General features: G+C 46.0%; 1 protein-coding gene across 9 annotated transcripts in view; it reads left to right on the top strand.

Moving 5' to 3' along the window:
* The first annotated feature begins 384 nt into the window (after positions 1 to 384).
* Positions 385 to 27,535, top strand: part of LCMT1 (leucine carboxyl methyltransferase 1) — a 79,033-nt gene continuing 51,882 nt past the window's right edge. For all 9 annotated transcript variants that reach the window (XR_006694887.2, XR_286871.5, XM_015442161.3 and 6 more), the window contains exons 1-3: positions 385 to 648; positions 18,245 to 18,336; positions 21,956 to 22,077. Coding sequence is in view for 7 of the 9 variants with exons in the window: in XM_015442161.3 (XP_015297647.1) it covers positions 536 to 648; positions 18,245 to 18,336; positions 21,956 to 22,077 (327 nt within the window). In the remaining 2 variants the exon portion in view is untranslated. The remainder of the gene's footprint in view (positions 649 to 18,244; positions 18,337 to 21,955; positions 22,078 to 27,535) is intronic.

Raw genomic sequence — 27,535 nt, forward strand, 5'->3', positions numbered from 1 at the left:
TGTAAAATTGAATGACACTGAGCCCGGACTCAACGTAACAACTTATACTTGTTGCTTCTAGTTGGATTCTCTGCCCTTTGCCCGAACGCTGAGGATTCTGCTAGCTGTTCCGCCCTGAGTTAATTAATTACAGCTATAAAATTTCGTGACCAGCCAGCAGAAACCGGACGACTTCTCCAGGCACGTAAGACTACACTTCCCAGAAAGGATTGCGATACTCTTCTACTGTTTAGTTTCTTTTTCCTATCGTCAAATTTCCGGGTTATGTAGGCGGTGCCAAAATAATTATCCAATGAGCAACTTCGTAGGCTGAGAGGGCAGGATAATTGTTCAATGAGCGACTCGGAAGAGGAACCAATAAGCGGAGAGGTTGCTGGGGCAGCCGGCGTGGGCGGCGTCACTGAGCCGCGCCAGCTGAGCCAGGTGGAGCCTTACCGTCTTTTGCTTTCTGCCTGTGACTAGCGCCGTCCCCCACCGCCGGTCGACCCCGCTTCCATGTCCCTGGCGGACACAGCTCCCCGGAACCTCCACGCCCATGGCCACTAGGCAGAGGGAGTCCTCTATTACCTCCTGCTCTTCCGCCTCGAGCTGCGACGCGGACGACGAGGGCGTGCGCGGCACCTGCGAAGATGCTTCCCTGTGCAAGAGGTGCCTGTCGGGCGCGGGGTTCGGGGCCGGCATCTGGGGCGCGGGCCTAGGTGGGAGGCGGGCCTGCGTCTGAAGAATACGCTCGAGGCTGGCAGGGATGCAGCCCCCGCCTCGCACGACCCTCGCTTCCCACCTGTGAAGTGCACGGAGCAGGGCTTCATGTATTTAATGAATCGTTTCTGAGTTTTTGCTGTGAGCCAGGCAGAGGGCAAGCCTGGGTACCGTCGATGGGAGCAGGCCCCTGAACTAGGCAGACGAGGCCTTGGGCTTCTTGGAGCTAAACCCTGCTGGAAAGACAACATGAAGCACATACTAGCTCCAGCCTCGGTGGGTTACGAGGATGAGAGATGTAGGTTCTCTCTCTTTTGTAGGTTGCATTCTTTAGGGGGTTGGCATGATCCCTGTTGTGCACCTGAAACTCAGGACGACGAGGGGAAATAACCCGCCCAGGGCCAGGTAATATCTCCTTGCAGAGCCAGTAGCACACTAAGTCTCCACAATTAAGGGTGTGGTGGTGGAGATGGGGGCGTAGCCAGCAGAGGTACATGTCAGATAAAGAGAAAACATGAGACTTGAGTGTCCACCATTGATTCTTTCATTCAACAAAAATTTTCGAGAGCTTTGTGCTAGGCCCTTACTTTGGGCTGCTTAGTAGAAGTTCAGTGGTGGAAATACATCAAGAACAAGACAGATATGGTGTCAGACATACTGGAACTCACAGCTTAGTTGGAAAAGAGAGACAGGAAGCTAATAATTACTTATGAAATACATAATTATGATTTTTTTGTGTTGAGTGCTGACAAATACAACAGTGCCATTAGAGTTGTAATTTTGTTAATGATGTTTAAGATGAGAAGAGTTCGGGCACGGTGGTTCATGCCTGTAATCCCAGCACTTTGGGAGACCGAGATGGGCAGATCATGAGGTCAGGAGTTCGAGACCAGCCTGGCCAACATGGTGAAACCCCTGTCTCTACTAAAAATACAAACATTAGCTGGGCATGGTGGCGGGCACCTATAATCCCAGCTACTCGGGAGGCTGAGGCAGGAGAATCATTTAAACCCGGGAGGCAGAGGTTGCAGTAAGCCAAGATCACGCCATTGCCCTCCAACCTGGGTGAGAGTGTGAGACTACGTCTCAAAAAAAAAAAGAAAAAGAAAAGAAAAAAGTGAGAAGAAAAGGCTTGAAAAATAGGAAAGTTGTAAGAGAGTGTTCAGAGGAATGTGAACTGTTAGAGGAGCTCAAAGAATGCTTTTAAGGTGGGAGAAGGAGGCTGAGGCCACATAGTGATTGTAGAGTGGGGAAAACCAGTGTGTTGGTTTAAACCGTGCACTTTTTATGGGTTCTTGGGGACTAAACTCTCAGAGCATGGATTCTGGAGCTAGACTCTGTCAAACTGAGCTTTGCCACTTACTGGCAGTATAAAGTCGGGGAAATTACTAAACCTTTCTGTGGCTCAGTTTCCTGATCTGTAAAATGGGGACTATAATAATGCATCATAGGTGGGCGTGGACAAAAATGATATTTAATATTAGAGCAGTTGGAGCAGTGTCTGGCATGTAGTCTGTGTAAGTGGTGATTGATTAAATCAATAAATACACAAGTATTAAAGTCTTAGAGGCAGTCCCTTGTGAAATTTGTGAATTCGAGTGGATTATACTCAGCCTTTTTTCTTCTGTGGTTTTCACTTGCTATTGGCCACAGCTGTCTTGGCTCGCTGTAACTTCCACCTGCCGGGTTCAAGTGATTCTCCTGCCTCAGCCTCCCAAGTAGCTGGGATCACAGGCACACACCACCATGCCCGGGTAATTTTTGCATTTTTAGTGGAGACAGGGCTTCACCACGTTGGCCAGGCTAGTCTCGAATTCCTGACCTCAAGTGATCCGCTTGCCTTGTCCTCCCAAAGTGCTGGGATTACAGGCATGAGCCACCCCGCCCAGCCTAGTCTTTTCATTTTTAAAACAGTGATAATAAAGGTAACCTTTATGGGTGTCAGGATTAAATGAGATTATCGATGCAGAGGATCTGACACAAAGTGAAGCCCTCAGTAAATTATTATTGCTAGTTTTGATTTCCCTCCAGGCTGAATACTGTTTATAGTTGCTGAATTTGCAGGAGCTATGAGTTAGGGTGGTTCCTGCTGCCCTGAGTGAGTTGTAGCTATAAAATAAAAAGCCAGTCAGCCTTCTGGGGCACCTATAAATCTTTTACTTCTGTTTAGTTTTCTTCCTCCTTTGGTACAGAGCCCTTCTGGGGATAAGGAGGATGTTACCTGTCTCAGAGGATTGCTGTGCAGGTGAAATGTGGAGTGTTTGAACAGTGCTTGGCATACTGGAGGTGTTCAGAATTGGTAGTTACTGTCATCACCACCCCTCATGGTCGTCAAACCGTTATCATCATTATGATCCTGGACTTGTGGTATCAGAAATTTTCTGGTTGGATATATTAGGTTTACACTAATTCCATTTGACTCAGTAGGTATCAATTGAGCTCTTTTCATGCACTCTCCTTCCCTTCCCTTCTCTGCTTTCCTTATGATGTCTATCATGCTATGCCACTGAGTCTGTTCTCCCTCTTTTGTTTACCTATGACCCAGCCATCCCACCAACCCCTTACTGTGTCCTCTGCAGTTACCACCCGATAATCAACATCAGCTTCTGTTTTGTTAGCCACTCCTTAGCCATTCCCTCCCTCCTTTTGCCTTCATCCTGACCCTTCCCCAGGAATATCCCATCTTGAAGCCCTCTCCTGTGGCTCCTCATTCTTCTCGTCCCCTGTGTATCTCAGGATTAGGGGTTTGAGCTTTGTGTCCTCCTGTGTGTGTCCCCCCTCTCATTCCATGGAGATCCTTCCTGCCCAGCTGGAGTCCTCCTGGTTGCTGTTGTTCACCTTCTTCTGGTCATTCACCTCATTCATGGAAGACTGGGGTGCTTGGCCCACAGTGTCTTCTACCTCAGTTCATGACTTCACCTTAGGTGACCTCAGCATCCACATGGAGCCTATGCATGGGGCACTCAATTTCTTGAACACCTGGTTTGTAGTAATCACCTCTTCCTATCTGATTCTGTCTCCCTTTCCCACCGTGATACCCTGTGCTTTTATCCTGATCCTGCACTGCCTCACAGATGAGAGTGCAACACTCTACAGCCCTGACCCCTTTTTCCAAGTTGCTTGACCAGTTATTTTCTGTTTCCCATGCTGTGCCCATTTCTTCTTAGCACCTCAGTGGTTTTCTCTATCTTTTAGATGTTCCCTCTGCTGTTACCTCTTAATTGATTACTTAGGGTTCATCCTTCATCCCTCAGTAATTCTGTTGACAGTGCATTTATCTTCCTTGTCCTTTGGTCTTAGACCCAAAATGCTGGTTTAACCAAACTATCCATTTTTGCCTTGAATTCAGGTGCTAGAAATCACACAGTAGGGTGGCTTGGTGCCACTACAATCATGTCAGCCAGCCGCACCTGTGCCCTTAACAGAACCTGACTATCCTAGTTTGTTTCTCAGATCAACTCACTCTCCCTTTCTCCAGATACTTAATTCAGACGTTTTTCACTTTCTTCAGACTTCTGATTTACCCCACCCCTTTTTTATTCTCAAGATAATATCAGCTATTGCTCAGCATAGAAAATGGGAGCCCTCAGAATGAGACTCCCTTAACTTCCCCCAAGTAACTTTTTAAATTTTGTTTTGAGAGGGAGTTTGGCTCTTGTTGCCCAGGCTGGAGTGCAGTGGCGTGATCTTGGTTCACTGCAACCTCTCCCTCCTGGGTTCAAGCGATTCTCCTGCCTCAGCCTCCCGAGTAGCTGGGACTACAGGCACCCCCCCCCACCACACCCAGCTAGTTTTTGTATTTTTAGTAGAGAAGGGGTTTCACCATGTTGGTCAGGCTGGTCTCGAACTCTTAACCTCAGGTGATCCACCTGCCTCAGCCTCCCGAAGTGCTGCGATTACAGGCATGAGCCACCGCGCCCGGCCTTCCCCCCCCCCACCCCAAGAAACTTAATCATCCTTTCTTACTTTTACAGTTGTGAATTCCTCCAGTAAAGACCACCAGAAACACACCTGTAGTTAAGCAAGCTGGGGTTATTACTTATTGCAAGGAGGGAAAACTCACACCATGAAAAACTGTGGGTCCCATCAGTAAGAGGGTGTTAGACATTTAGGATCTGGGCTTTGGCTGGGCGATTTGGGGGAAGGTCGGATTTTCTCTGTATTGAGTACTGAAAGGAGGTGGGAAAATTCTATCCAGTAGCTCTCTCTTTTCTGGAAGGAGATTTGGCTGGAGTAAGGCTAAAGCTGTAACATGTGAAGAAGCCGCAGTCACTTCTATCAGCTGGGAGAAAGAAATGTCTGGTATTCCGTGGGTGGCACAGTGACCTTGATTTTTCTCTGCTTAGACAAAATGATGAGGTGGTCTCGTTTCGTCTCCTGTCATCAGTGATGCAGAGTGCCCTTGTGTGGGTGGTCTGCGTGGTGGTTTATGTCCAACAGGAGAACAGCATGGCCTTCCTGTGGGTGCCAGTCAGCTTCTAACAACATTAGGGCCTGGCTCGCAGCACCAGGCCAGCTCCTCGAGGTCAGTGCCACTCTTCTCTTTTCTGCAGTGGAGGAGGTGTTAAAGAGAGAAACTGGTAATCCTAGCACTTGGAGAAGCCAAGGTGGCGGATCACTTGAGCTCAGGAGTTCAAGAGCAGCCTGGGCAACATGGGGAAACCTCCTCTCTACAAAAAAAAAAAAAATAGAAAAAATTAACTGGTGTCGCGGTGCATGCCAGTAGTCCCATCTGCTTTGGGGCTGGTGTGGGAGATCACTTGAGCCTAGGAGGTCGAGGCTGCAGTGAGCTGAGATTGCGCCACTGCACTGCAGCCTGGGTGACAAAATGAGATCCTGTCTCAAAAAACAAAGAGATAAACCGGAAACTGGGGTTTGCCGGGCAGAAGACAGTAGCAGGAGCAAAGGCATGGAGACTGGAGTAGAGTGGTATATTAGGCGAACTTGACAGAGAGTAGGGAGTGGGTAGCACGTTAGAATTTAGAAAGCTGTTCAGACAGTGAATCATGGAAGGTCCCAAGGAGTATGGGTTTTATTCGAAGGGATTTTGAGTGGGGAACTGGTGTGATCTTGGTTTGTATTTTAGGAAAATTCCAGGCAGCTGTGTGGGAGAGGGGTCGGTGACAAAAGGGACATCTTCCTCTCTTTTCCACAACCATAGTCCTTGCTTGGGCTCTCCGCACTCACCTGATCTGTTGCAATGCGCTCTTACCTGCTGGCCAGGGTGATTGTCAGGATCGCAAATCTTACTCTGTCACTCACCTAAAAACCTTTTGATTCCCCATCAGCTGCAAGGTAAACATCTGCACTTTGTTGCATGACATACATACTGTACCTTTTCACGATCTGCTCACTCTAACCTGATAGGCCGCCAGCTGGAAATCTCCACTTGGATGTCTCAGTATTATCTCCAGTTCACTATTTCCAAAACTGCTTCATATCAGCTCCTGCCATTCCCAACCTGCAACTCAGTGAATGGTGCCATGGTTTATTCAGTTCACAAGTTAAGGCCAGGTGTGGTGGCCTACACATGTAATCACAGCACTTTTGGAGCCGAGACGGGTGGATACCTGAGGTCAGGAGTTTGAGACCAACCTGGCCAACATGGTGAAACCCCATCTCTTCTAAAAATACAAAAATTAGCTGGGCATGGTGGTGTGCGCCTGTAATCCCAGCTGTTGGGAGGCTGAGGCAGGAGAATCGCTTGAACCAGGGAAGTAGAGGTTGTAGCGTACTGGGATCGTGCTACTGCACTCCAGCCTGGGCGACAGAGGGAGACTCCGTCTCAAAAAAAAAAAGAAAAAAAAAATTGGCATTGTCTTGGAACTGCCCTTTTACTTTCCCTCTTATGCAATCAGTCACCCAGACCTGTTAACTTTTATCTACTAAGTATTTAGGGGATGAGGGAATTATTTGGCTAAGTAAGGAAAGGAATCAACTTTCCTCAACCTCTGTTTCTGTCGTCTGTGATCTGAACTATGGTACTAGTCTCCCAAATGGGCTCCCCCAATCACTCTTACTTCCCCCAAATCTGTATCTCACACTGAAGCCAGAGGTTTGTAAAAGGCCCATTTGATCCATTTGATCGTGTCACTCCCTAGCTTAATGGCCTCCTGTTGCCATTAGAAAAAGACCAACATTTCTTACGTGGGCTACAGGCCCCGGCCTGCTCTCTGTACTTCCCCAGCCTCACTTCATACCACACTTCCCTCCTCCGTCACCGCCATCCCTTCAGTTCATCTAATGTGCCCTGTTTCTTCCATCCTCGGGGCCCTGGAGCATGCCATTCCCTCTGCCTGGAATGCTTCCTCCACCCTCCCTTGCCTGTTTAGTTCCACATTATCTGTTAGGTTAGTGCATTCGCTCCACATTCTTTGTTGAGCACCTGCTCCGGTTGTGGAGGTGCTGTCCTCCACCCTGCCAGTGCAGAAGTGAGCCAAACACAGGATGCAGCTCTTGTGGAGCATTGTTCCTGGAGTGGGAGTGGGTGGGGCATAGCCAGGAAACAAATGAGCACAATATGTGGCATGTAAGATGGTGGGAGATGCCGTGGGTGTGTTGGAAGGCATTGTCATCTGAGATGGAGTGGCCAGGGAAGGCCTCACTGAGGTCAGTGCAGAGGAAAGGCTTGCAGGGGGCAGGGGGTGAGCCCTGTGGGTGTCTGGGGAAGCAGTATCCAGCAGAGAGAAGCAGGAGAGTAGAAATGCCCTGAGGCAGGAGCCGGCCTGACCTGTTCCAGGAGCAACAAGACCAGGATGAGGGATGGGGAGGAGGGCAGAATGGATCTGGGACAGCATGGGCGCAGGAGGTGGGGGCAGATGCTGCAGGTCACACGAGGGAGGCTCTCGTAAGGACCCGACTTTTCCTCTCAGTGGGATGGGAGCTGTTGGAGCATTTGGAACTGAAGAGCGAGGTGGCCTGACTTGGTTTTAACAGCATTGCTTCTGCCTCTGTTAGGAGGAGACTGCAGGGGCAAGGACGGAGGCAGGATCAGTTAGTTGGCTATAGGGGTGTCCCCTGTGAGACAGGCTGGTGCTTGGATCAGGATAGTGGTGATGGAGGTGCTGAGAATGTATCAGATTCTGGGCGCATTTTGAAGGTGGAGTTGATAGAATGTTCTGGCAGAGTGGATATGGGGTGAGACTGAGGGATCCAATATGACTCCAAGGCTTTTGGCTTAGCTCAAATGTGGCTCACTCCAGGAGGCCTCTCTGACACCCGCAGACAAGATCTAGCTTCTGTTAAATGTTCTATAACACCCTGTTCATCTTCTTGGTGGTCGTCGGCCCAGTTGTAGTTTAGAAAGTGCCTAGTGTTCTGCCACTGGAATAGACGCGAACTGAGCACAGATCATTCCTACCTTTGCGCCACGTGAGCTGTATTTGTCAGCTGGCCACAGTGACAGGAACTGAGTGCACATGTTCAAGATTGTGTTTCCTGATGAGGTCTTAACATTCTGGTTTTCTGTTTTACTGACTTTTAGTGGTCTGTGTGTTCTAGGAAGCAGACCAGGGCTTATAAGGCTGAAATTTCATTGTGAAAGTTACAGAACTTAATCTCATTTTCAACTGCATGGAAAAATGTTCTCCCCTTTAGCAGGTCACAGGGTCTCTCCACAAAGCCAAGTTTTTCCTCACGGCTTAGCCCAGGGCCTTTCCGGCATCCTGATGGCATCTTCTTAGCTGTGCCCCAGAGAGTAAGGTTGAGATTGTGATCTGAAATATTTTCAAGGCAGGTGCTGCTTTCCATCCCCAGAGAAGACATGCCACTTCAGAACTAGAACATTCTGTTAAACATGAATTAGCCGTAAAACTTGTCTATCAGGCTGGGTGCAGTGGCTCACACCTGTAATCCCAGCACTTTGGGAGGCCGAGGCAGGCAGATCATGAGGTCAGGAGATGGAGATCATCCTGGCTAACATGGTGAAATCCCGTCTCTACTAAAAATATAAAAAATTAACTGGGTGTGGCGGCGGGCGCTTGTAATCCCAGCTACTTGGGAGGCTGAGGCAGGAGAATTGCTTGAACCTAGGAGGTAAGGTTGCAGTGAGCCAAGATCGTGCCAGTGCACTCCAGCCTGGGTGACAGAGTGAGACCCTGTCTCAAAAAAAGAAAAAAAAAAAAGTCCATCAATAAAGTGAAATTTTATGGTGTTTGATTTCTTTTTTTTTTTTTTATTTACCTTTTTTTTTTTTTTTTGAGACAGAGTCTCGTTCTGTCACCCAGGCTGGAGTACAATGGCGTGATCTCCGCTCACTGCAGCATCTGCTTCCTGGGTTCAGGTGATTCTCATGCCTCAGCCTCCCAAGAAGCTGGAATTACAGGCATGTGCCGCCACACCCGGCTAATTTTTGTATTTTAGTAGAGAAGGGGTTTCACCGTGTAGCCAGGCTGTTCTTAAACTCCTGACCTCATGTGATACGCCTGCCTTGGCCTCCCAAAGTGCTTGGATTACAGGTGTGAGACACTGCGCCTGGCCTTGTTTTCTTTTTGTTTTTTTGAGATGAGGTCTTACTCTGTGGCCCAGGCTGGAGTGCAGTGGTTGGTATACTCACAGCTTACTGCAGTCTTGACCTCCCCGGGCTCAGGTGATCCTCTCAACTCAGTGTCCCGAGTAGCTCAGACTGTAGGAGTGCATCACCAGGGCTGGCTGAATTTTGTTTGTTTTTTTTTTTTTGTAGAGACGGGGTTTTGCCCTGTTGCCTAGACTGGTCCCAAACTCCTGGGCCTCAAGTAATCCTCCCACCTTGGCCTCCCAAAGTGCTAGGATTATAGGCATGAGCCAACACACTCGGCCTTGTTTTCATTTTCTTAAGGAGCAGATTAAATTTTGGGATGTGTTTGCCGAAGTTGATGACTTTTACATCAAGAATATCAGTTTTGGCCGGGTGCCGTGGCTCACGCCTGTAATTCCAGCACTTTGGAAGGCCGAGGCAGGCGGATCACGAGGTCAGGAGATTGAGACCATCCCGGCCAACATGGTGAACCGTGTCTACTAAAAATACAGAAATTAGCTGGGGGTGGTGGTGGAAGCCTGTAATTCCAGCTACTTGGGAGGCTGAGTCAGAATTGCTTGAACCCAGGAGTCGGAGGTTGCAGTGAGCCAAGATCACACCACTGCACTCCTGCCTGGTGACAGAGTGAGACTCCATCTCCAAAAAAAAAAAAAAATATATATATATATATATATATATATAAATTTCAAATTATTTTTTCTCTTAAAAGATTAATATTTTTAATGACAGAAGTAAGTTCTTTTTTTCTTCCTTAATGACTGTATTAGTTTGTTCTCATACTGCTAGGAAGAAATACCTGAGACTGGGTAATTTATAAAGGAAAGAGGTTTAATTGACTCACAGTTCCCATTGCTGGGGAGGCCTCAGGAGACTTACAGTCATGGCAGAAGGCAAAGGAGAAGCAGGTACCTTCTTCAGAGGGCAGCAGGACGGAGTGAGCGCAAGCACGGGGAATGCCCGTCGCTTGTAAAACCGTCAGATCTCGTGAAACTCACTATCGTGAGAACAGCATGGGAGAAACAGCCCCCATGATCCGATTACCTCCGCTTGGTCCTGCCCTTGACATGTAGGGATTATGGGGATTACAATTCAAGGTGAGATTTTGGGTGAGGACACAGCCAAACCATATCAGTGGCCAAATAGGAGCATATTGTCCATGTCATTTCACAGAGATCTGCCTCATTGTTTTTAATGGCTGCACCGTGTTCTGCAGTTTCATACATTGGCCACTCTTCTGTTGTTCATCATTTAGGTGGCTCTGGTTTTGCTCTGAAAATAGTGTGATCAGCATTTTTACACGTGTGTGTGAATTTTCTTGTGAAATAGATTTCCAGGGAGAAGTTTTTGCAAAATGCTTCTTGCAAGATATTATATCAGTTGTACCTACCCATGGTGAATGCAATGCTAATTATTGAATAGTCTCAGTCTCTTTCATTGTTTACCAGCTGCTGGGTAGAAAATAGGCTGTCTCTTTAATTTCTATCCTATAATCACTCATGAGGCTGAGCTTTTAAAATCTGTTCACTGTCATTGATATTTCTTATGTGAACCCTCTCTCCTGATTATTATTATTGTTTGAGACAGTCTCACTCTGTCGCCCAGGCTGGAGAGCAGTGGCACCATCTTGGGTCACTGCACCCTTGACCTCCCTGGTGGCTCAAGTGATCCTTCCACCTCACCCTCCCGAGTAGCTGGGATCACAGGCATTCACTACCATGCCCGGCTATGTTTGTTTGTTTGTTTTTTTCCAATAGAGATGGAGTCTCACTTTGTTGCCCAGGCTGCTCTTAAACTCCTGGGCTCAAATGATCTGCCCTCCTTGACCTCCCAAAGTGTTGGGATTACAGGTGCGAGCCACTGCTTCCAGTCCATGTTATTTCCTGTTGGACTGTTTGTCGTGTCTTGTTTGGTTGTTGTTTTCTTAGTGATTTGTAAGAACTTTTTATTTCAGGCATAGTTATCCTTTGCCTTTGCTTTGGTAGCAGTATTTTCTGTCAAGCTGATGCTTGTCTCTTGGTTCAACTCGTACAGTACATTTCTTTTTTTTTTTTTTTTTTTTGAGACGGAGTCTTGCTCTGTCGCCCAGGCTGGAGTGCAGTGGCCGGATCTCAGCTCACTGCAAGCTCCGCCTCCCGGGTTCGCGCCATTCTCCTGCCTCAGCCTCCCGAGTAGCTGGGACTACAGGCGCCCGCCACCGCGCCCGGCTAGTTTTTTGTATTTTTTAGTAGAGACGGGGTTTCACCGTGTTAGCCAGGATGGTCTCGATCTCCTGACCTCGTGATCCGCCCGTCTCGGCCTCCCAAAGTGCTGGGATTACAGGCTTGAGCCACCGCGCCCGGCCAGTACATTTCATAATTCAGAAATTGTAAATCTTTTTTTCTTTATTTTGAGACAGGATCTTGCTATGTTGCCCAGGCTGGTCTCAAATTCCCGGGCTCAGGTGATCTTCCTGCCTCAGTCTCCTTTGTAGCTGGGATGTAGGCGCTTGCCTCTGTGCCCGCTTCAGAAGTTCTAAATCTTTATGATACAAAATCCGACAATCTTTACCTTTATAGGTTGTGAGTTTGGGGCCATGCTTAGGCTATTTCCAATTATTGTAACTTTTCTTTTATCATTTTTCTGGCTTTGGTTTTATGGTTGGATTGTTCATCTGTCTTTTTTAGTGTGTTGTAAGGTTGTAGTATTAATTTTATTCTACATCATTAGCCATTTGTCCCCATACCAACTACTGAATGGTCTGTATTTCCCCATTGATTTGAGACAACACTTGTATTATATATAAATTGTTTTGTTTTTGTTTTTGTTTTTTTTTGCGACAGATTCTCGCTCTTTGCTTAGGCTGGAGTGCAATGGTGCAATATTGGCTCACTGCAACCTCCACCTCCCAGGTTCAAGTGATTATCCTGTCTCAGCCTCTTGAGAAGCTGTGATTACAGACATGCACCACCATGCCCAGCTAATTTTTTGTATTTTTAGTAGAGATGGGGTTTCGCCATGTTGGCCAGGCTGGTCTTGAACTCCTGACCTTGGGTGACTCACCCGCCTCAGCCTCCCAAAGTGTTGGGATTACGGGCGTAAACCACTGCACCCAGCCTTATACACTAAATTCTTACTTACACTTTAACATTGCAGTGTGTGTTTCATCCTTGACTTCCTGTTAAATTTCTTTCTTTTTTTTTTTTTTTTGAGACAGAGTCTTGCTGTATCACCCAGGCTGGAGTGCAGTGGTGCAATCTCGGCTCACCACAACCTGCCTCCTGGGTTCAAGTGATTCTCCTGCCTCAGCCTCCCGAGTAGCTGGGATTACAGGCATGAGCCACCATGCGCAGCTAAATTTTTGTATTTTTAGTAGAGGCAGGGTTTCACCATGTTGGCCAGGCTGGTCTCGAACTTCTGACCTCAGGTGATCTGCCCGCCTCGGCCTCCCAAAATGCTAGGATTACAAGAGTGAGCCACTATGCTTGGCCTAAATTGCTTTCTTTCAATCTGATAGCTCAAAATGTTGACTTCCAAAGGCTTTTAGTTGCAAATTGAGTCAGATGCAATTCCCACAGCTTGTTTTGCAGATGTAAGGATAGGTTTTTACCAGGGAATTGCTGAGTATTCTTAGTCAATTTGAGCAGCTTTGCTCCAGGAGGGAAGAAGAAAAAGAAAGAATCCTAGGAAAGGACATCTGCCTCTCAAGAGTGTATTTCCTTTCATCAGGAAAGCAGTATCTTTTCAGGAAACTCTACAGGGTAGACCTGTTATTATAAAAGAGTAAAAAGTTGAAAAAGTTTAAATTTAAGTAAACTACAGTAAGCCAAGATTAACTTATTAGAGAAAGAAAAATTGTAAAAGTTTAGTGTAGCCTGAGTGTACATTGTTTTGAAAGCTTATAATAGTGTAAAGCAATATCCTAGGCCTTCACGTTCACTCACCAGTCAGTCACTCACTCATCCACAGCAACTTCCAGCCTTGCAAGCTCCATTCATGGCAAGTGCCTTGTATAGGGGTACCATTTTTTATCTTTTTCTTTTTCTTTTTTTTTTTTTTTTTTGAGACAGAGTTTCACTCTTGTTTCCCAGGCTGGAGTGCAATGGTGCGATCTCAGTTCACTGCAACCTCTGCTTCCCGGGTTCAAGTGATTCTCCTGTCTTAGCCTCCCAAGTAACTGGGATTACAGATGCATGCCACTATGCCCGGATAATTTTTGTATTTTTAGTAGAGACAAGGTTTCATCATATTGGTTAGGCTGCTCTCGAATTCCTGACCTCAGGTGATCCATCCATCTCGGTCTCCCAAAGTGCTGGGATTACAGGCGTGAGCCACCATACCTGGCCCATTTTTTATGTTTTATCCTGTATTTTTACTGTACCTTTTCTGTGTTTATGTTGAGATATGGTACTTTTTTTTTTGAGACAGAGTTTTGCTCTTACCACCCAGGATGGAGTGCGGTGGCACAATATTGGCTCACTGCAACCTCTGCCTCCTGGTTTCAGGGGATTCTCATGCCTCAGCCTCCTGAGTAGCTGGGATTACAAGCGCCTGCCACCACACCCAGCTAATTTTTGTATTTTTAATAGAGTCGGGGTTTCACCATGTTGGCCAGGCTGGTCTTGAACTCCTGACCTCAAGTGATCCCTAGATATGGTACCTTTTTTAAGTTAGCTATGTTTAGATACTTATCATTGTGTTATGGTTGTATGCATTATTCAGTACAGTGTGCTATAGAGGTTTGTAGCCTAGGAGGACTAGCTATACCTTGTAGTCTGGGTGTGTAGTGGGCTGTACCATCTAGCTTTGTGTAAGTGCACTCTGTGATATTTACACAACAATTACCTAACAGCATGTTTTTTCAGAATGTATCCTCATCTTGAAGCAACACATGACTTATGTGTACAGGTGTGTACAAACACACACACATCATTTAAGCAACTCAAGTGTTATGAGGGGAAAAAACAAGTGTGTATGGGGGGTCAGATTTAAATCCAGGTGAGAAAGTTTGAACACCTACATTAAACTTTCAGTTCTCTATGTTAATAGAATTAAGTTCCACAGCTGATATAACTGACTTCAATCTGTAAAGCCGAGCCTGCCTTGTAGGGTCTTATGAGGGTTCCTATTTGTGTGTATTCATATTTTGTCAAGCATTTGGAATAATGCCTGGCACATAGTAAGCACTTGGTGACCGTCGATGAAAGAAGTGAGACTCCAGGCTTGATCCTTATAGGCCAGGTGAGCAGGGAGGCCCCTTTTCATTCTTTGACGCCTCAGATGAGGAAACGGCTGTTGGAGGGGATTTCACACCTTTCAGAAGAAGGCCCCGTCGTTCCAGTTGACGCTCGTGGAGATAGGACTCAGTCAGTAAATGCTTCTTGAATGAAGCATTAGGTGGTTGGACCAGATCTGCCTTTCCCATGGGAGGAAAGAGATGATTTTAGGTGTTACACAGATGTTTATCATTTTTGTAGTTAGCTAATTATTACAGTGTTGTGTTAGCAGAAAATATTAGGCAGCACCTCCGACCTCGGTATTTTTAAAAAGTGATTTAAAGACACACTAAATTGAACAGGTGGCATGTGAATGTCATGGAAACTGAAAGCATTGGTGGATTGAAAGAAAAGTGGGAAAATCTTTGAGGTCTTTCCAAATCTGAGATGTTTGATTCTTTGAGTCTGGCTTTAAATGTGAAATCAGGATATACAAATAGAAGTGATATTCTCTGGGTTTTGGGAGCAGAGACGTGTAATGGAAATGGACAGGCAGAACTGGATGCACAGTGTCATGGAGGGTGCAGAGATAACAGTGTATTAGCACTTTGGTGTCTGCTGTGGGCAGCCTTGTGTGTGTATGTATTCTCTAACAAAATTGGGAACATCCTATACATACAATTTTGCAACGGGGTTTGTTCACCTGATACTGTCACTCTGTGTTCAGTGTTCCTGCAGAGAAATCTTTGTGCCCATTCTTGATGATTTTCTTAGGATTAAGTCCTAGAAATGGGATTGTGTGGTCATTGTGTATGCATGTGTTTCAGGCCTTTTATACTTGTCATCACAGTGCCTTGCAGTATGATTGTGCCAGTTTAAGATTCCAGCAGCTTGAGTGCCCTCTTTCTTATCCCTCTCCAAAGTTCGATTAAATAGTAGTTTTGTTGGACTGGGCATGATGGCTCACGCCTGTAATCCCAGCACTTTGGGAGGCTGAGGCAGGTGGATCACGATATCAGGAGTTCGAGACCAGCCTGCCCAAGGTGATGAAACCCCATCTCTACTAAAAATATAAAAATTAGCCAGGCGTTGTGGCAGGCACCTGTAATCCCAGCTACTCGGAAGGCTGAGGCAGGAGAATCACTTGAAACTGGAAGGCGGAGGTTGCAGTGAGCTGACATCACGCCATTGCACTCCAGCCTGGGCCACAAGAGCAAAACTCTGTCTCAAAAAAAAAAAAATGATAATAACAATTTTGTTGCCAGTTTGTTCAGCAGTTGATTCACTTACTCTCCAGCTGATGTCCTGTACATCCTGAAACTTGCTACTTGTCTCCCTTCAGAACTCTCATCGGCAACCCCCGACAGCACTCTCCTCCTCACTGCCTGACACTGGGTGGCAAATCTTTTCATCTTGGCCACTCTGATAGGCTGGACAGTGAGATCCTTCTTCCTAGGGTGCATGGAAACCCATTGCAGTCACCTGGGTTTGCAGAGTGGGAGGAGGAAAGTGTTAGGGGCACTAGGAGGTGGGAGCCGGTGGGAGTTTCTGGCTGGGTGTGTTTGTGTTATGGACCCGTGCATCTCACCACTCTCTACCACTGTGCACCACTGTGACCACGGACAGGGTGCTCTTGAGGTCAGTCCCAGATGCCCGCCAGGCCCTGCATCTTGAGCCTGCTTCTCCCTCTGGCCTCTCCAGTTTCTTGCTGTCCTCCGGCCTCCCTGCCTCCTCTCTGTACTGGAGGCTCAGGTGTGTTCCCCGAGCCTTTCTGCCTGCCCTTCCTCCTGTCTGGAATGCCGTTTGGACACCTGACTCTCCCATTCTCCAGGGCTCGCCACGGCCATCCCCTTCTGAGAGAGGCCTTCCCCTGTCACCTTCATCCCCTCTATGAGTCACAGCCTTCATTCCTCATCATCTTGTAATTATCTGTCTCTCTCCTTTCTCTCCTTGTTTACTGCTGTACCCCCAGTGCCTAGCACTTGGCAGACACCCACATGTTCCTTGACTAAACTCAGTATTGAATAGTGTGACGAATCCAGAGGTGAGAGGATAGAACTGCTCTTCATTGTCCAAGAGTCCAACAAGTTACGACTTCCAGAGGGAGGCAAATTGATCAGCTTTTCAGCAGAGCTGCTTAGCAGTGGGGTGGGTGCCTTCCTTGGGGAAGTAGTCAAGCAGTGACTTGTTGTTGCATTGGTTCTTGCACTGGATGTTAGGGTTGATGAGATCATTTCTAAGGTCCCTTCCAATCCTTAAAACTGTGGGATGAGTATTCTCATCTGTGGGTTGCTGGGCTATCATTCTTGTTTCCACTGCAGATGTGGCTTTTACCACTAGAGGACACTATATGATTTCTTTGAAATCAGCGTTTCCTAAACTGCCAACCACAATGAGAAAATATGTTTTTCATTGCACTTACACCCTCAACACACACTTGAAACAGAAGTAGGCTGGGCACGGTGACCCACGCCTGTAATCTCAGCACCTTCGGAGGTGGAGGTTGGAGAATCACTTGAAGCCGGGAGTAAGTGTCATGAATGTCTTAATCCTTACTATATGTAATGCATCCTATTTTTTATTTTACTTTGTTGGACATTTAAAAAAAATGCAGATTTACAAACAAACTGATTTTATTGTATTAATGGGTCATGACTGTTTGAAAACATTTTTAAAGTATGCTGTTATAAAACTGTGTGGGTATGCTGTTTTCCTTGGACAGTCTGGGCTTGTGTAACAGATTGTGTCCATTAGTGGATATTTTGCATGTTTCTGTGGTGAGTTGCTGCATGGAACAGCTGAACGTGTGCTTCTTTTTGGGTGCCTGTGGATGAAAGAGGTTGGAGATTGTGCAGAATTCAACACTTACTGTAGTCAGGCCAGAGATGAGCCTTAGTAGTAGATTTAAAGCTATATGATCTGCTTCTAGAAGCTCGGAGACATGACACACCCAAACCCTAAATTTCACCTTACTTAGCAGGCAACAGGAAATGGGGGTATTACTCAGGGTATCACTAGGATGCTTTGGGCTGCAAGTAACAGAAGCCTGACTCACATTGGCTAAAAGGGTGAAGACACTTACTATCTCACAAAATTGATGTTCAGAGGTAGAGCAGTCCACAGACCCAGAGCAGCTGAGCATGGCCTTTGGGATCCAGGTTCTTTTCATGACTCCTCAGTCATCCTAAAGCTGGTTCTACTCATGGTTACAGGAAGGCTTCCTGTGCTAAACGAAGCCTTAACTCCTTGTGGTATAGACTGGGTAGAGAGAATTAAGGCTCCTGTAGCATTTTCCACATTGTTTTGTTGGTGCTTGCTGTGTTCATTTGTTCCTGGTTTCCCTACTCTGACCTCTCTAAGGGGAGTAAGAGGACGGCACCTAATACAGAGTCAGGAGAAACACTTGGGTTAATTCATGCTGTTTGTCGAGTGTTTCTGAGTCTCCCTTCCTCTGGGCACAGGCCTTTTCATTTAGTGGAATTAACTAACTGTGGCCATGAGTTTGCGGAGTGAATAAATGGCTGCACATCTTCTATATGAAGCATGAAGTGAGGTTATTTGCTATGTAGGGTCCTGGGAAGTGAATTAGCAATATGAGGAAAGGGAGTGAGAAGGCCCACTGTAGGCAATGTGATAGGTGGTGTAATGTGAACATAAAGATGAACGGATGGCTGCGTCTTCACATGTGTAACGGGGCACTAAACGTGCACTTGGCCTTTTGAGGTGGATGGTTGGTTTTTGTCGAGTTCCTTGACCTGGTTCCTGGGAACTTGGCAGTGGACCTTGGCCTGAACCTACTCCATCTCTACTCACCTTCCTCCTTTTTCCTCCCTTCCAGGTTTGCAGTAAGCATTGGCTACTGGCACGACCCTTACATCCAGCACTTTGTGAGACTGTCTAAAGAGAGGAAAGCCCCCGAAATCAACAGAGGCAAGCGACCATCTCCCTGCCCAACAGCACCTCATCAGCTGCCTGAGGTTTTAGGGGTTCATTCTTGAAAGGAGTCGTGGTCTGCTCCCTTTCCAGCTGTGCGCAAAAGTGCTTATTTCACCAGATCCTCACCAACATGATGTGTTATAAAACTTGTTTGCAGCCTTAAAAAGGAATGAGATCATTTCTTTTGCAAGGACATGGATGAAGCTGGAAGCCATCATTCTTAGCAAGCGAACAGAGGAAGAGAAAACCAAACACTGCATGTTCTTACTCATAAATGGGAGTTGAGCAGTGAGAACACATGGACACAGGGAGGGGGAACATCACACACTGGGGCCTGTCGGGGTGAGGGGTAAGGGGTAAGGGGAGGGAGAGCATTAGGATAAATACCTAGTGCATGCGGGGCTTAAAATCTAGATGACAGGTTAATGGGTGCAGCAAACCACCATGGCATATGTATGCCTATGTAACCGACCTGCACATTCTGCACATGTATCCCGGAACTTAAAAAAAAAAAAAAACACACAATATCTACTTCCACTTTAAAATCATGAGAGTTTTTGAAATTTTATTAAATTTAATGAATTGGGAAAAAAAGTACTAATCTTTGTTAATCTGTCATGTGAAAAATGGTATCTTATTGCAATTTTAAAAATATTTCTCCTATTTATAGGTAACGTTGAAGATCATTTTCATATATTTGAAGTCCATTTAAATATCTTTCACTGTAAACTCCCTATCAGTAATCACTTTTTTTCCCCAATGAAAAAAATACATAAAGCTTTATTTTTCAGATGTGTATTCCTACTCTAATTGGATAAATACGGAGAAACTGCTTTATAGTACAGTTATGAGGAGGACAGTCTCTTATCAGAGTTTACATCAGACTTTTCCTCTGTTTGGTTGGTTGCCTATGGCTCATCTAGGTGTGTGGACTAATTATGTGGATTTAATTGGGTTCTTCTATAACCCAGTGTCTATAAGGAGACATTCCAAAGGCTTTTGTATATTTCAGGCTGAGCATATCTTAGTTTTCACGCCTCTTGTCTGTGTATATGAATCTTCCCTGAGGATGGAAGTTGAGGATTTCTGCCCAGTTGCACAGCTTGAGGGTTGTAAGCCTAGAGGGTCTTTTACAGCTTTGTTGACGTTCCCCACTGGTGAGAGGGAAATGTTGTGAGACCTGGTAATTCTCATATGAAGGAGGGCTCAGAGGTGCTGACAGCAGTAGGCCTAGGCTTAGGAGATTTGGCCCTTAAGATTCTTCAACAGGGCTGGGTGCGGTGGCTCACTCCTGTAATCCCAGCACTTTGGGAGGCCGAGGCGGGCAGGTCACGAGGTCAGGAGATGAAGATCATCCTGGCTAACACGGTGAAACCCCATCTCTACTAAAAATACAAAAAATTAGCCGGGCGTGGTGGTGGGCACCTGTAGTCCCAGCTACTCAGGAAGTTGAGGCAGAAGAATGGCATGAACCTGGAAGTGCACCACTGCACTCCAGCCTGGGCAACAGAGCGAGACTCCATCTCAAAAAAAAAAAAAAAAAAAAAAAGATTCTTCAACAGAGTTGGGTGTGGTGGCTCACGTCTGCAATCCTAACGCTTTGGGAGGCCAAGGCAGGTAGATCACTTGAGCTCAGGAGTTCAAGACCAGCCTGGGCAACGTGGTAAAATCCTGTCTCTACAAAAAATAAAAAAAAATTAGCCAGATGTGGTGGCTTGTGCCTGTAGTCCCAGCTACTTGGGAGGCTGAGGTGGGAAGATCACTAGAGCTCAGGCAATCGAAGCTGCAGTGAGCTAAGATTGTACCACTGCATTCCATCCTGGGTGACAGAGCGAGACCCTATCTCAAAAAAAAAAGAGTCTTCAGTAGATTTATTTTCCTCCCCAGCTCACAATATACATAGGGTTGGCCATTTAAGTATTTATTTATTTTGAAGCTTGCACCAACAGGCAACTTGTTCCAGAACATAACTAGAATATTGTTTCAGATGCCTGCCCCTTAGAAACTCCAGAGCGTAAAGAGAAGTCTGTATCTGGACATGCATGTGCCATGTGCAACGTTTGTTTGGCAGCAGCCTGAATGTGTTAAGTCCCCAGTTGCTCTTTCCCAGACAGCAGAGTATGCAGGAAAGGTAGTCATTCAGCTCCTTTCTGGCTTAGCAGTATAAAGCCTGAGAGGGAAGAGATGGAGAATTACTTTTTGTTGCCTTATTTTAGTGTTAATGACACTATTAGGCTCTGCAAATAATTTCCACCAATGAAGTCAAAGGCTTTGAGACAGGAGCCTGCCTTATTCTCAGCCAGATTGAGAAATTGACCAAATGACCATAATTCTTGTGTGTGCAGGGAATCTTGGCCCTCAGGTTGGATCCTGTAGGTGGGTTCTATAAGAAATGCCAAGAAATTTTAAAGTGGTGGTTTCTGAAAACAAGGACATGCAATTTTATTTTGCATTCCCTCCCCTGCTTTTGAGGAAGATTTCCTAACAAATGCTGCACAGGCAAAGACCCCCACCCCATGCCCTGGCAGCACCCCTCTCTTCTACCCTGGACTTGAACCTTTAGAATGCAGCCAAATTGGAGTACCTCCTAAATGGTGTATGGTGACGACATATTTCCCCCAATGTCCAATCCATCACGGATGATATCTCTGTAAAATACAATAGAAATGATCTAGAAAAATAAAATGAAAATGACATACAATGTACAATTCCAAATCATTTATTAGTAGATCGAACAGACTTGAAATTTCTCTGTCAAATTGTAATAAAGTTTCTAAATGCTATCAGGTTTTTTTCTTAAAATAGGCACATACTGTTAACAGCCATGCATATACTTTGAGCAGCAGAGTTTTAGAGCACAGACAGACCTTGTGGTCTTTTCTTCTTTATTTCCCATCTCCTTTTCCCCAACCCTCCACCCGAAAACTTAACAGTGGCGCAATCTTGGGCCACTGCAACCTCTGCCTCCTGGGTTCAAGCAATTCTTGTGGTCCATCCTCCCAAGAAGCTGGGATTACAGTTTTGCACCACCATGCCTGGCTCATTTTTGTGTTTTTAGTAGCAAGCCATTTTATTAGGCAACAATTTGCTGGTCTTCTCTGTGACCCCCATTTTACATAGAGACTAACCCATTCAGGGTGGAGGTGAAGGGAACAGGATAACAAATATAGCTTCCTTTGTGTTAACATTCATCTGCTCAGTGTCCTGACCCATAATATTATTTTTCATGTGATCTCACAATTTTCAGGTTTACCTGAGTCCAGAGTAGCTTTCAGTATAGCCATGAAAGGCACATTTCCAAGATGGACTTCAGACGTTTCAAAGTAAAACACTTATTTTTCATATATAAAAATATAGCTCGTTTTTTCAAAGGCAGTTAATTGCTTCATGAAATAGATTGTACTTACCTTGGTTCAGATGCCTTTAACAAAAACAACAACAACAACAAAAAGAGAATTTGAAAGTTGCTATTTCTCCCATCGAGTCTGCAGATTAACCTCTGACACTGCAGAAGGGTGCATGCTTTCTGATTTGCTCTTCTGCTGGGGTGGGCTTCACAGGGATAATTTCTGTCATCTCTGTGTGATAGCTTGTTTCTGTGTCCACCCCTCAGGATATTTTGCTCGAGTCCATGGTGTCAGTCAGCTTATAAAGGCGTTTCTACGGAAGACAGAATGTCATTGTCAAATCATCAACCTTGGGGCAGGCATGGATACCACCTTCTGGAGATTAAAGGTATGTTCAAATTCCCCTCCTCCCTCTCCAAGTGTTTAGATTTCATTTTTGGAAGATTTTCACCCTTGGCCGGGCGTGGTGGCTCAAGCCTGTAATCCCAGCACTTTGGGAGGCCGAGACGGGCGGATCACAAGGTCAGGAGATCGAGACCATCCTGGCTAACCCGGTGAAACCCTGTCTCTACTAAAAAATACAAAAAATTAGCCGGGTGAGGTGGTGGGCGCCTGTAGTCCCAGCTACTCAGGAGGCTGAGGCAGGAGAATGGTGTAAACCCGGGAGGCGGAACTTGAAGTGAGCTGAGATCCGGCCACTGCACTCCAGCCTGGGTGACAGAGCGGGACTCCGTCTCAAAAAAAAAAAAAAAAAAAAATTATTTATATATATATATATATATATATGTGAAAAGTTCTGCAGCAAAAGCCTGTCTCCCACCCCCGTCCCATCTGCCTAGATGCGCCTATGACTGTCAGTCCTGTTTTATCTCACCAGGGCCCTAGAGACAGATGTTTTAGGTTGTCTCTAATTGTTGTTACAAATGGAGCTATAATAAAAACCCTTATATTTCTCTCAGTATGAGTAGAAATATGTCAGGAGGAAAAATTCCACCAGTAGAATTGCTGGAATGGAGAGCCCATGCATGCATTTATAACTTTTTTTTTTTTGAGCCAGAGTCTTACCCCGTCACCCAGGGTGGAATGCAGTGGCACAATCATGGCTCATTGCAGCCTCGAACTCCTGGGCTTAAGCGATCCTCCCGTGTAGCTGGGAGCACAGGCATGCATTACCACATCTGGCTGATTTTTAAGTTTTTTTGTAGAGACAGTGGTCTCACTATGTTCCCCAGGCTGGTCCTGAACTCCTGGCCTCAAGCAGTCCTCCTGCCTCAGCCTCTCAAAGTGCTGAGATGACAGGCATTAGCCACTGCGCCCTGCCTACATTTGTAATTTTGACAGTAACTAAGATTTTGTCAGGATAATGGCATCTTGGGTAAAATTTGGAGATTTGTATGGCTAGCTGATGACAATATGTTGCAAAGCCATTTTGTAGTCTTTTTCTGATTTGGTCTCTTAACTGCTCTGTTAGAGTATGAATGCAGGTCTAATTACATTCTCACAGGGAAAGAAAACTAGAGTGTGGTCTTTAACTCCTGGGCTTAGTTATTTTATTTTATTTTTTTGAGACAGTCTTGCTCTGTTGCCCAGGCTGGAGCGCAGTGGTGCAATCTCAGCTCACTGCAGCCTCCACCTCCCGGCTTCAAGCGATTCTTCTGCCTTAGCCTCCTGAATAGCTTGGACTACAGGTGCACGCCACCACGCCTGGCTAATTTTTGTATTTTTAGTAGAGATGGGGTTTCACCGTGTTGGCTAGGCTGGTCACAATCTCCTGACCTTGTGATCTGCCCACCTTGGCCTCCCAAAGTGCTAGGATTACAGGCGTGAGCCACCGTGCCTGGCCACCTGGGCTTAGTTTTTATAGCCAAACCGTTTCCCTACAAAGTCCTCACTGATTGGCCGGGCATGGTGGCTCACGCCTGTAATCCCAGCACTTTGGGAGGCTGAGGTGGGCAGATCACTTGAGGTCAGGAGTTAGAGACCAGCGTGGCCAACGTGGTGAAACCCTGTCTCTATTAAAAATACAGAAATTAGCTGGGTGAGGTGGTGGGCACCTGTAATCCCAGCTACTCGGGAGGCTGAGGCAGAAGAATTGCTTGAACCCAGGAGAACGGTGGTTGCAGTGAGTCGAGATCATGCCGCTGCACTCCAGCCTGGGTGACAGAGTGAGACTTTGTCTCTGAGAAAAAAAAAAAAAAAGTCCTCACTAATTGCTTTTTTTTTCTTTTGTAGGTTTGTACAGATTTTGCTTGGTTCTATCAGGTCCGTCATATGACAGTAATGGGTACGTGCGTTTCTCCAGATTTTTTGCGGATGTTGACCAAGACCTGCTTATCTGTTTTGTCCCTAATCAGTTTACCTGATGTGAAGGTCTTTGGTCATCAGAGCTGTCAACCCTTCTCTTACTAAAGTGAGAAATCAGTGACCTCAACAGAGTGTAGGTATTTGTTTGCCTCTGCATTCTCTTCTCAAGATATAATCACTAACATGAAGTGTTTTTACATACGTGACCTCATGAATTAACTCGAGAACTCTGTAAGGGTGTTTTGCACAGATGAAGGAAATGGGACTGCAAGATTGTCTTCCAGGATCCTGCAGCCAGAGGCTCTGGGGCAGGGATCAAGCATTGGAATCTGCCCATTAAACTCCACATTTCTTCCTCTTTCCCCTGCACACAGCCTCTGGTTTTTCAGGAGGGTGACCTTCCCTTTTCTGTAGATCTGTTGTGTCTTTGTTTTTCTGTCATTGTTGTTTTTGAGACAGAGTCTTACTCTCTCACGCAGGCTGGAATGCCATGGTGTGATTTGGCTCACAGCAACCTCCACCTCCCGGGTTGAAGCGATTCTCCTGTCTTAGCCTCCCTAGTAGTTGGGATTACAGGCATTCACCACCACGCAGGGCTAATTTTGGTATTTTTAGTAGAGCTAGCATTTCACTGTGTTGGCCAGGCTGGTCTCAAACTCCTGGCCTCAAGTGATCCACCTACCTTAGCCTCCCAAAGTGCTGAGATTACAGGTATGAGCCACTACGCCAGGCGGACGTGTTGTGTTTTTGTAATGAGTTGTCCCATGGTGTGGTGTGAGGAACCAGAGCACAGTACAGTGTGAGAGAATGTGCTATGTCAGTGTTAACAGAGGCCGCTGGAGAGATCCTGCCATTGGACCTGAGACCCCTTTGATTTGTTTCGCAGTTTGTTTTTTTTTTCTCCTGTCTTGTAGATGGATTAATAACTAATAAATCTGAGCCTCTTATTTCTGAGCAAAGTACCCTGAGGCTTATGTACCCCTCCTAAGAAAAAGGCAGTCAGTCAGTAATGAGGAAGGAAGACTGTATAGTGTCTGAAAGTTCTTTGTGGAAATGTTTTGGTTTTGATTGGTAGTTATATTGGGCTGAAGGCCTTTTTTTTGGTCTGAAGTTTCTTGTAAAATATAAATATATATATACACATATATATATGTGTATATATATATTACATTTGTTTGCTTTTTTAGAACAGGTGTTACAAACTGTAGCCCAGGGCCAAATCTGGCCCACAGCCTGTTTTTGTAAATAAAGTTTTATTGGAAGACAGCCACTCCCATTTGTTTGCATATTGTGCTTCAGCAGCCATATGACAATTATAACAGCAGAGTTGCGTAGTTACAACGGAGACCATCTGGCCTGCAAAGGCTAAAATATTTACTTTCTCGCTCTTTACAGAAGCAGTTTGCCAATCTCTGTTTTAGAGGTATGTGCGTGTCTCTAAAAGCGTAGCAAAAACATTGTCTGTGGGTCTTAGTGTCTTATGCTGCACCTTCCAGCCGGAATGGTTCCTAGGTTGCACCAGCAGAAGTTTAGCTGTGAGTCATGGGTGTGAGCTTGTTCTGTAAAATCTCAGGAGCCCAAGACTGTACAGTTAAAGACTCCCATCTGCTGGCAGTGAGCAGGAACAGGACAAAGAACAGTCTTGTCACAAAAAAGGAATAAAGGGGCCAGATGCAGTTGGTCACGCCTGTAATCCCAGTACTTTGAGATGCCAAGGTGGGTGAATTGCTTGAGCTCAGGAGTTTTGAGACCAGCCTGGGCATCATGGCAAAACCCCATCTCTACAAAAAATTTAAAAAATTGGCCAGGCATGGTGGTGCACACCTGTGGTCCCAGCTACTTGGGAGGCGGAGGTGGGAGGATTACCTGAGTCCCAGAGGTTGAGACTGCAGTGAGCCGAGATTGCGCCACTGGACTCCAACCTGGGCATCCAAGCGAGACCCTGTCTCAAAAAAAAAAAAAAAAAAAAAAGGAATAATGGGTGAGTGAAACACTTGAAGGGGTCTCTATTTCTTGGTGTCTCCGGAATTCTGTTTCCATAGAACCAAAGGATTCGTACAACCTATTTCTCTCCATCTCCCTGTGGAGGGAAGCAGGGTCAATTTTGGCAGTCTGTGAGGTGGTCAGCCATGTTGAGTCCTCTTTGGGTGCCCCATTCCTCCTGCCCTGTGGCAGCTGTTCCCAGTCTCGGTGTCTTCCATTCCAGTCAGTTGCATGCAGGCTATTTGGGGTGAAATGTCAAAAGGGCCATCAAGAATCACAGAATAAGAAGTTGAAGCATCACTTGTCACACACAGTCATTTTGCCCCCTTCTCAAGAAACAGGATTTTTTTTTTTTTTTTTTATAAGTTCTGGGGTACATGTGCAGAACGTGCATGTTTGTTACATAGGTACGCACATGCCATGGTGGTTTGCTGCATCCGTCAACCCGTCAGAGTCTCACTCTGTTTCCCAGGCTGGAGTGCAGTGGTGTGATCTCCGCTCACTGCAACCTCTGCCTCCAAGGTTCAAGCGATTCTCCTGCCTCAGCCTCCCGAATAACTGGGGTTACAGATGCACACCACCGTGCCTGGCTATTTTGTAGAGATGGGGTTTTACCCTGTTGGCCAGACTGGTCTTGAACTCCTGGCCTCAAGTGATCCACCAGCCTCAGCCTCCTAAAGTGCTGGGATTACAGAATTGAGTCACCACATTGGCAGGTTGTCTTTTTTAAGAGGTCTGGGTGTGCCTTTTGTAAGCTGTCTCTGCTCTGACCTCTTATTCAGAGGTTTTACAAGGCTCGGGAGTGCTAATGCGTGGGAAAGCTCTTTAAAAAGGAAGAAGTCCCGTAAGAGCTGCGGGGCAGTATACTATCTTTCGTTCATATGCTTTTTTTTTTTTTTTAGCACCAAGAAAATGTTGTTCTTGTTGTTTTCTGGAATTTTAGGTGATCCTTAACTTCCCATACCCTGTGAGCAAAAGTTCTTAAAAGGTGTTGTAGAAATTGAAATTCCTAGGGAAAGTTATTTCCATTTCCCTTCTATCCATATCCCTCAATATCCCTCAAGTAGCTTTTTTTCTTTCTTTTTTTTTTTTTTTTTGAGAGACAGAGTTTTGCTCTTGTTGCCCAGGCTGGAGTGTAATGATCTCAGCTCACTGCAACCTCTGCCTCCCGGGTTCAAGCAATTCTCCTGCCTCAGCCTCCCAAGTAGCTAGGATTACAGGCACCCACCACCACGCCCAGCTAATATTTTGTATTTTTAGTAGAAATGGGGTTTCACTCTGTTGGCCAGGCTGGTTCGAACTCCTGACCTCAGGTGATCCACCCGTCTCGGCCTCCCAAAGTGCTGGGATTACGGGCGTGAGCCACCGCACCTGGCCCCCCTCAAGTATCTTGAAATAGCTTCTGCATAACCCTACTCAGCAGGCATGGACTGTACCTGTAAGTGTGATCAGCTCAGATTCAGGAGCCCAGGTGTCCTGGGATGGCTTTTGTGACAGGATCTGGCTCTGTATCCCAGGCTGGAGTGCAGTGATGCAATCTCAGCTCACTGCAGCCGCCT

The sequence above is a fragment of the Macaca fascicularis genome, chromosome 20 (assembly GCF_037993035.2).
Source record: "Macaca fascicularis isolate 582-1 chromosome 20, T2T-MFA8v1.1".
In the NCBI taxonomy this organism is placed as follows: Eukaryota; Metazoa; Chordata; class Mammalia; order Primates; family Cercopithecidae; genus Macaca; species Macaca fascicularis.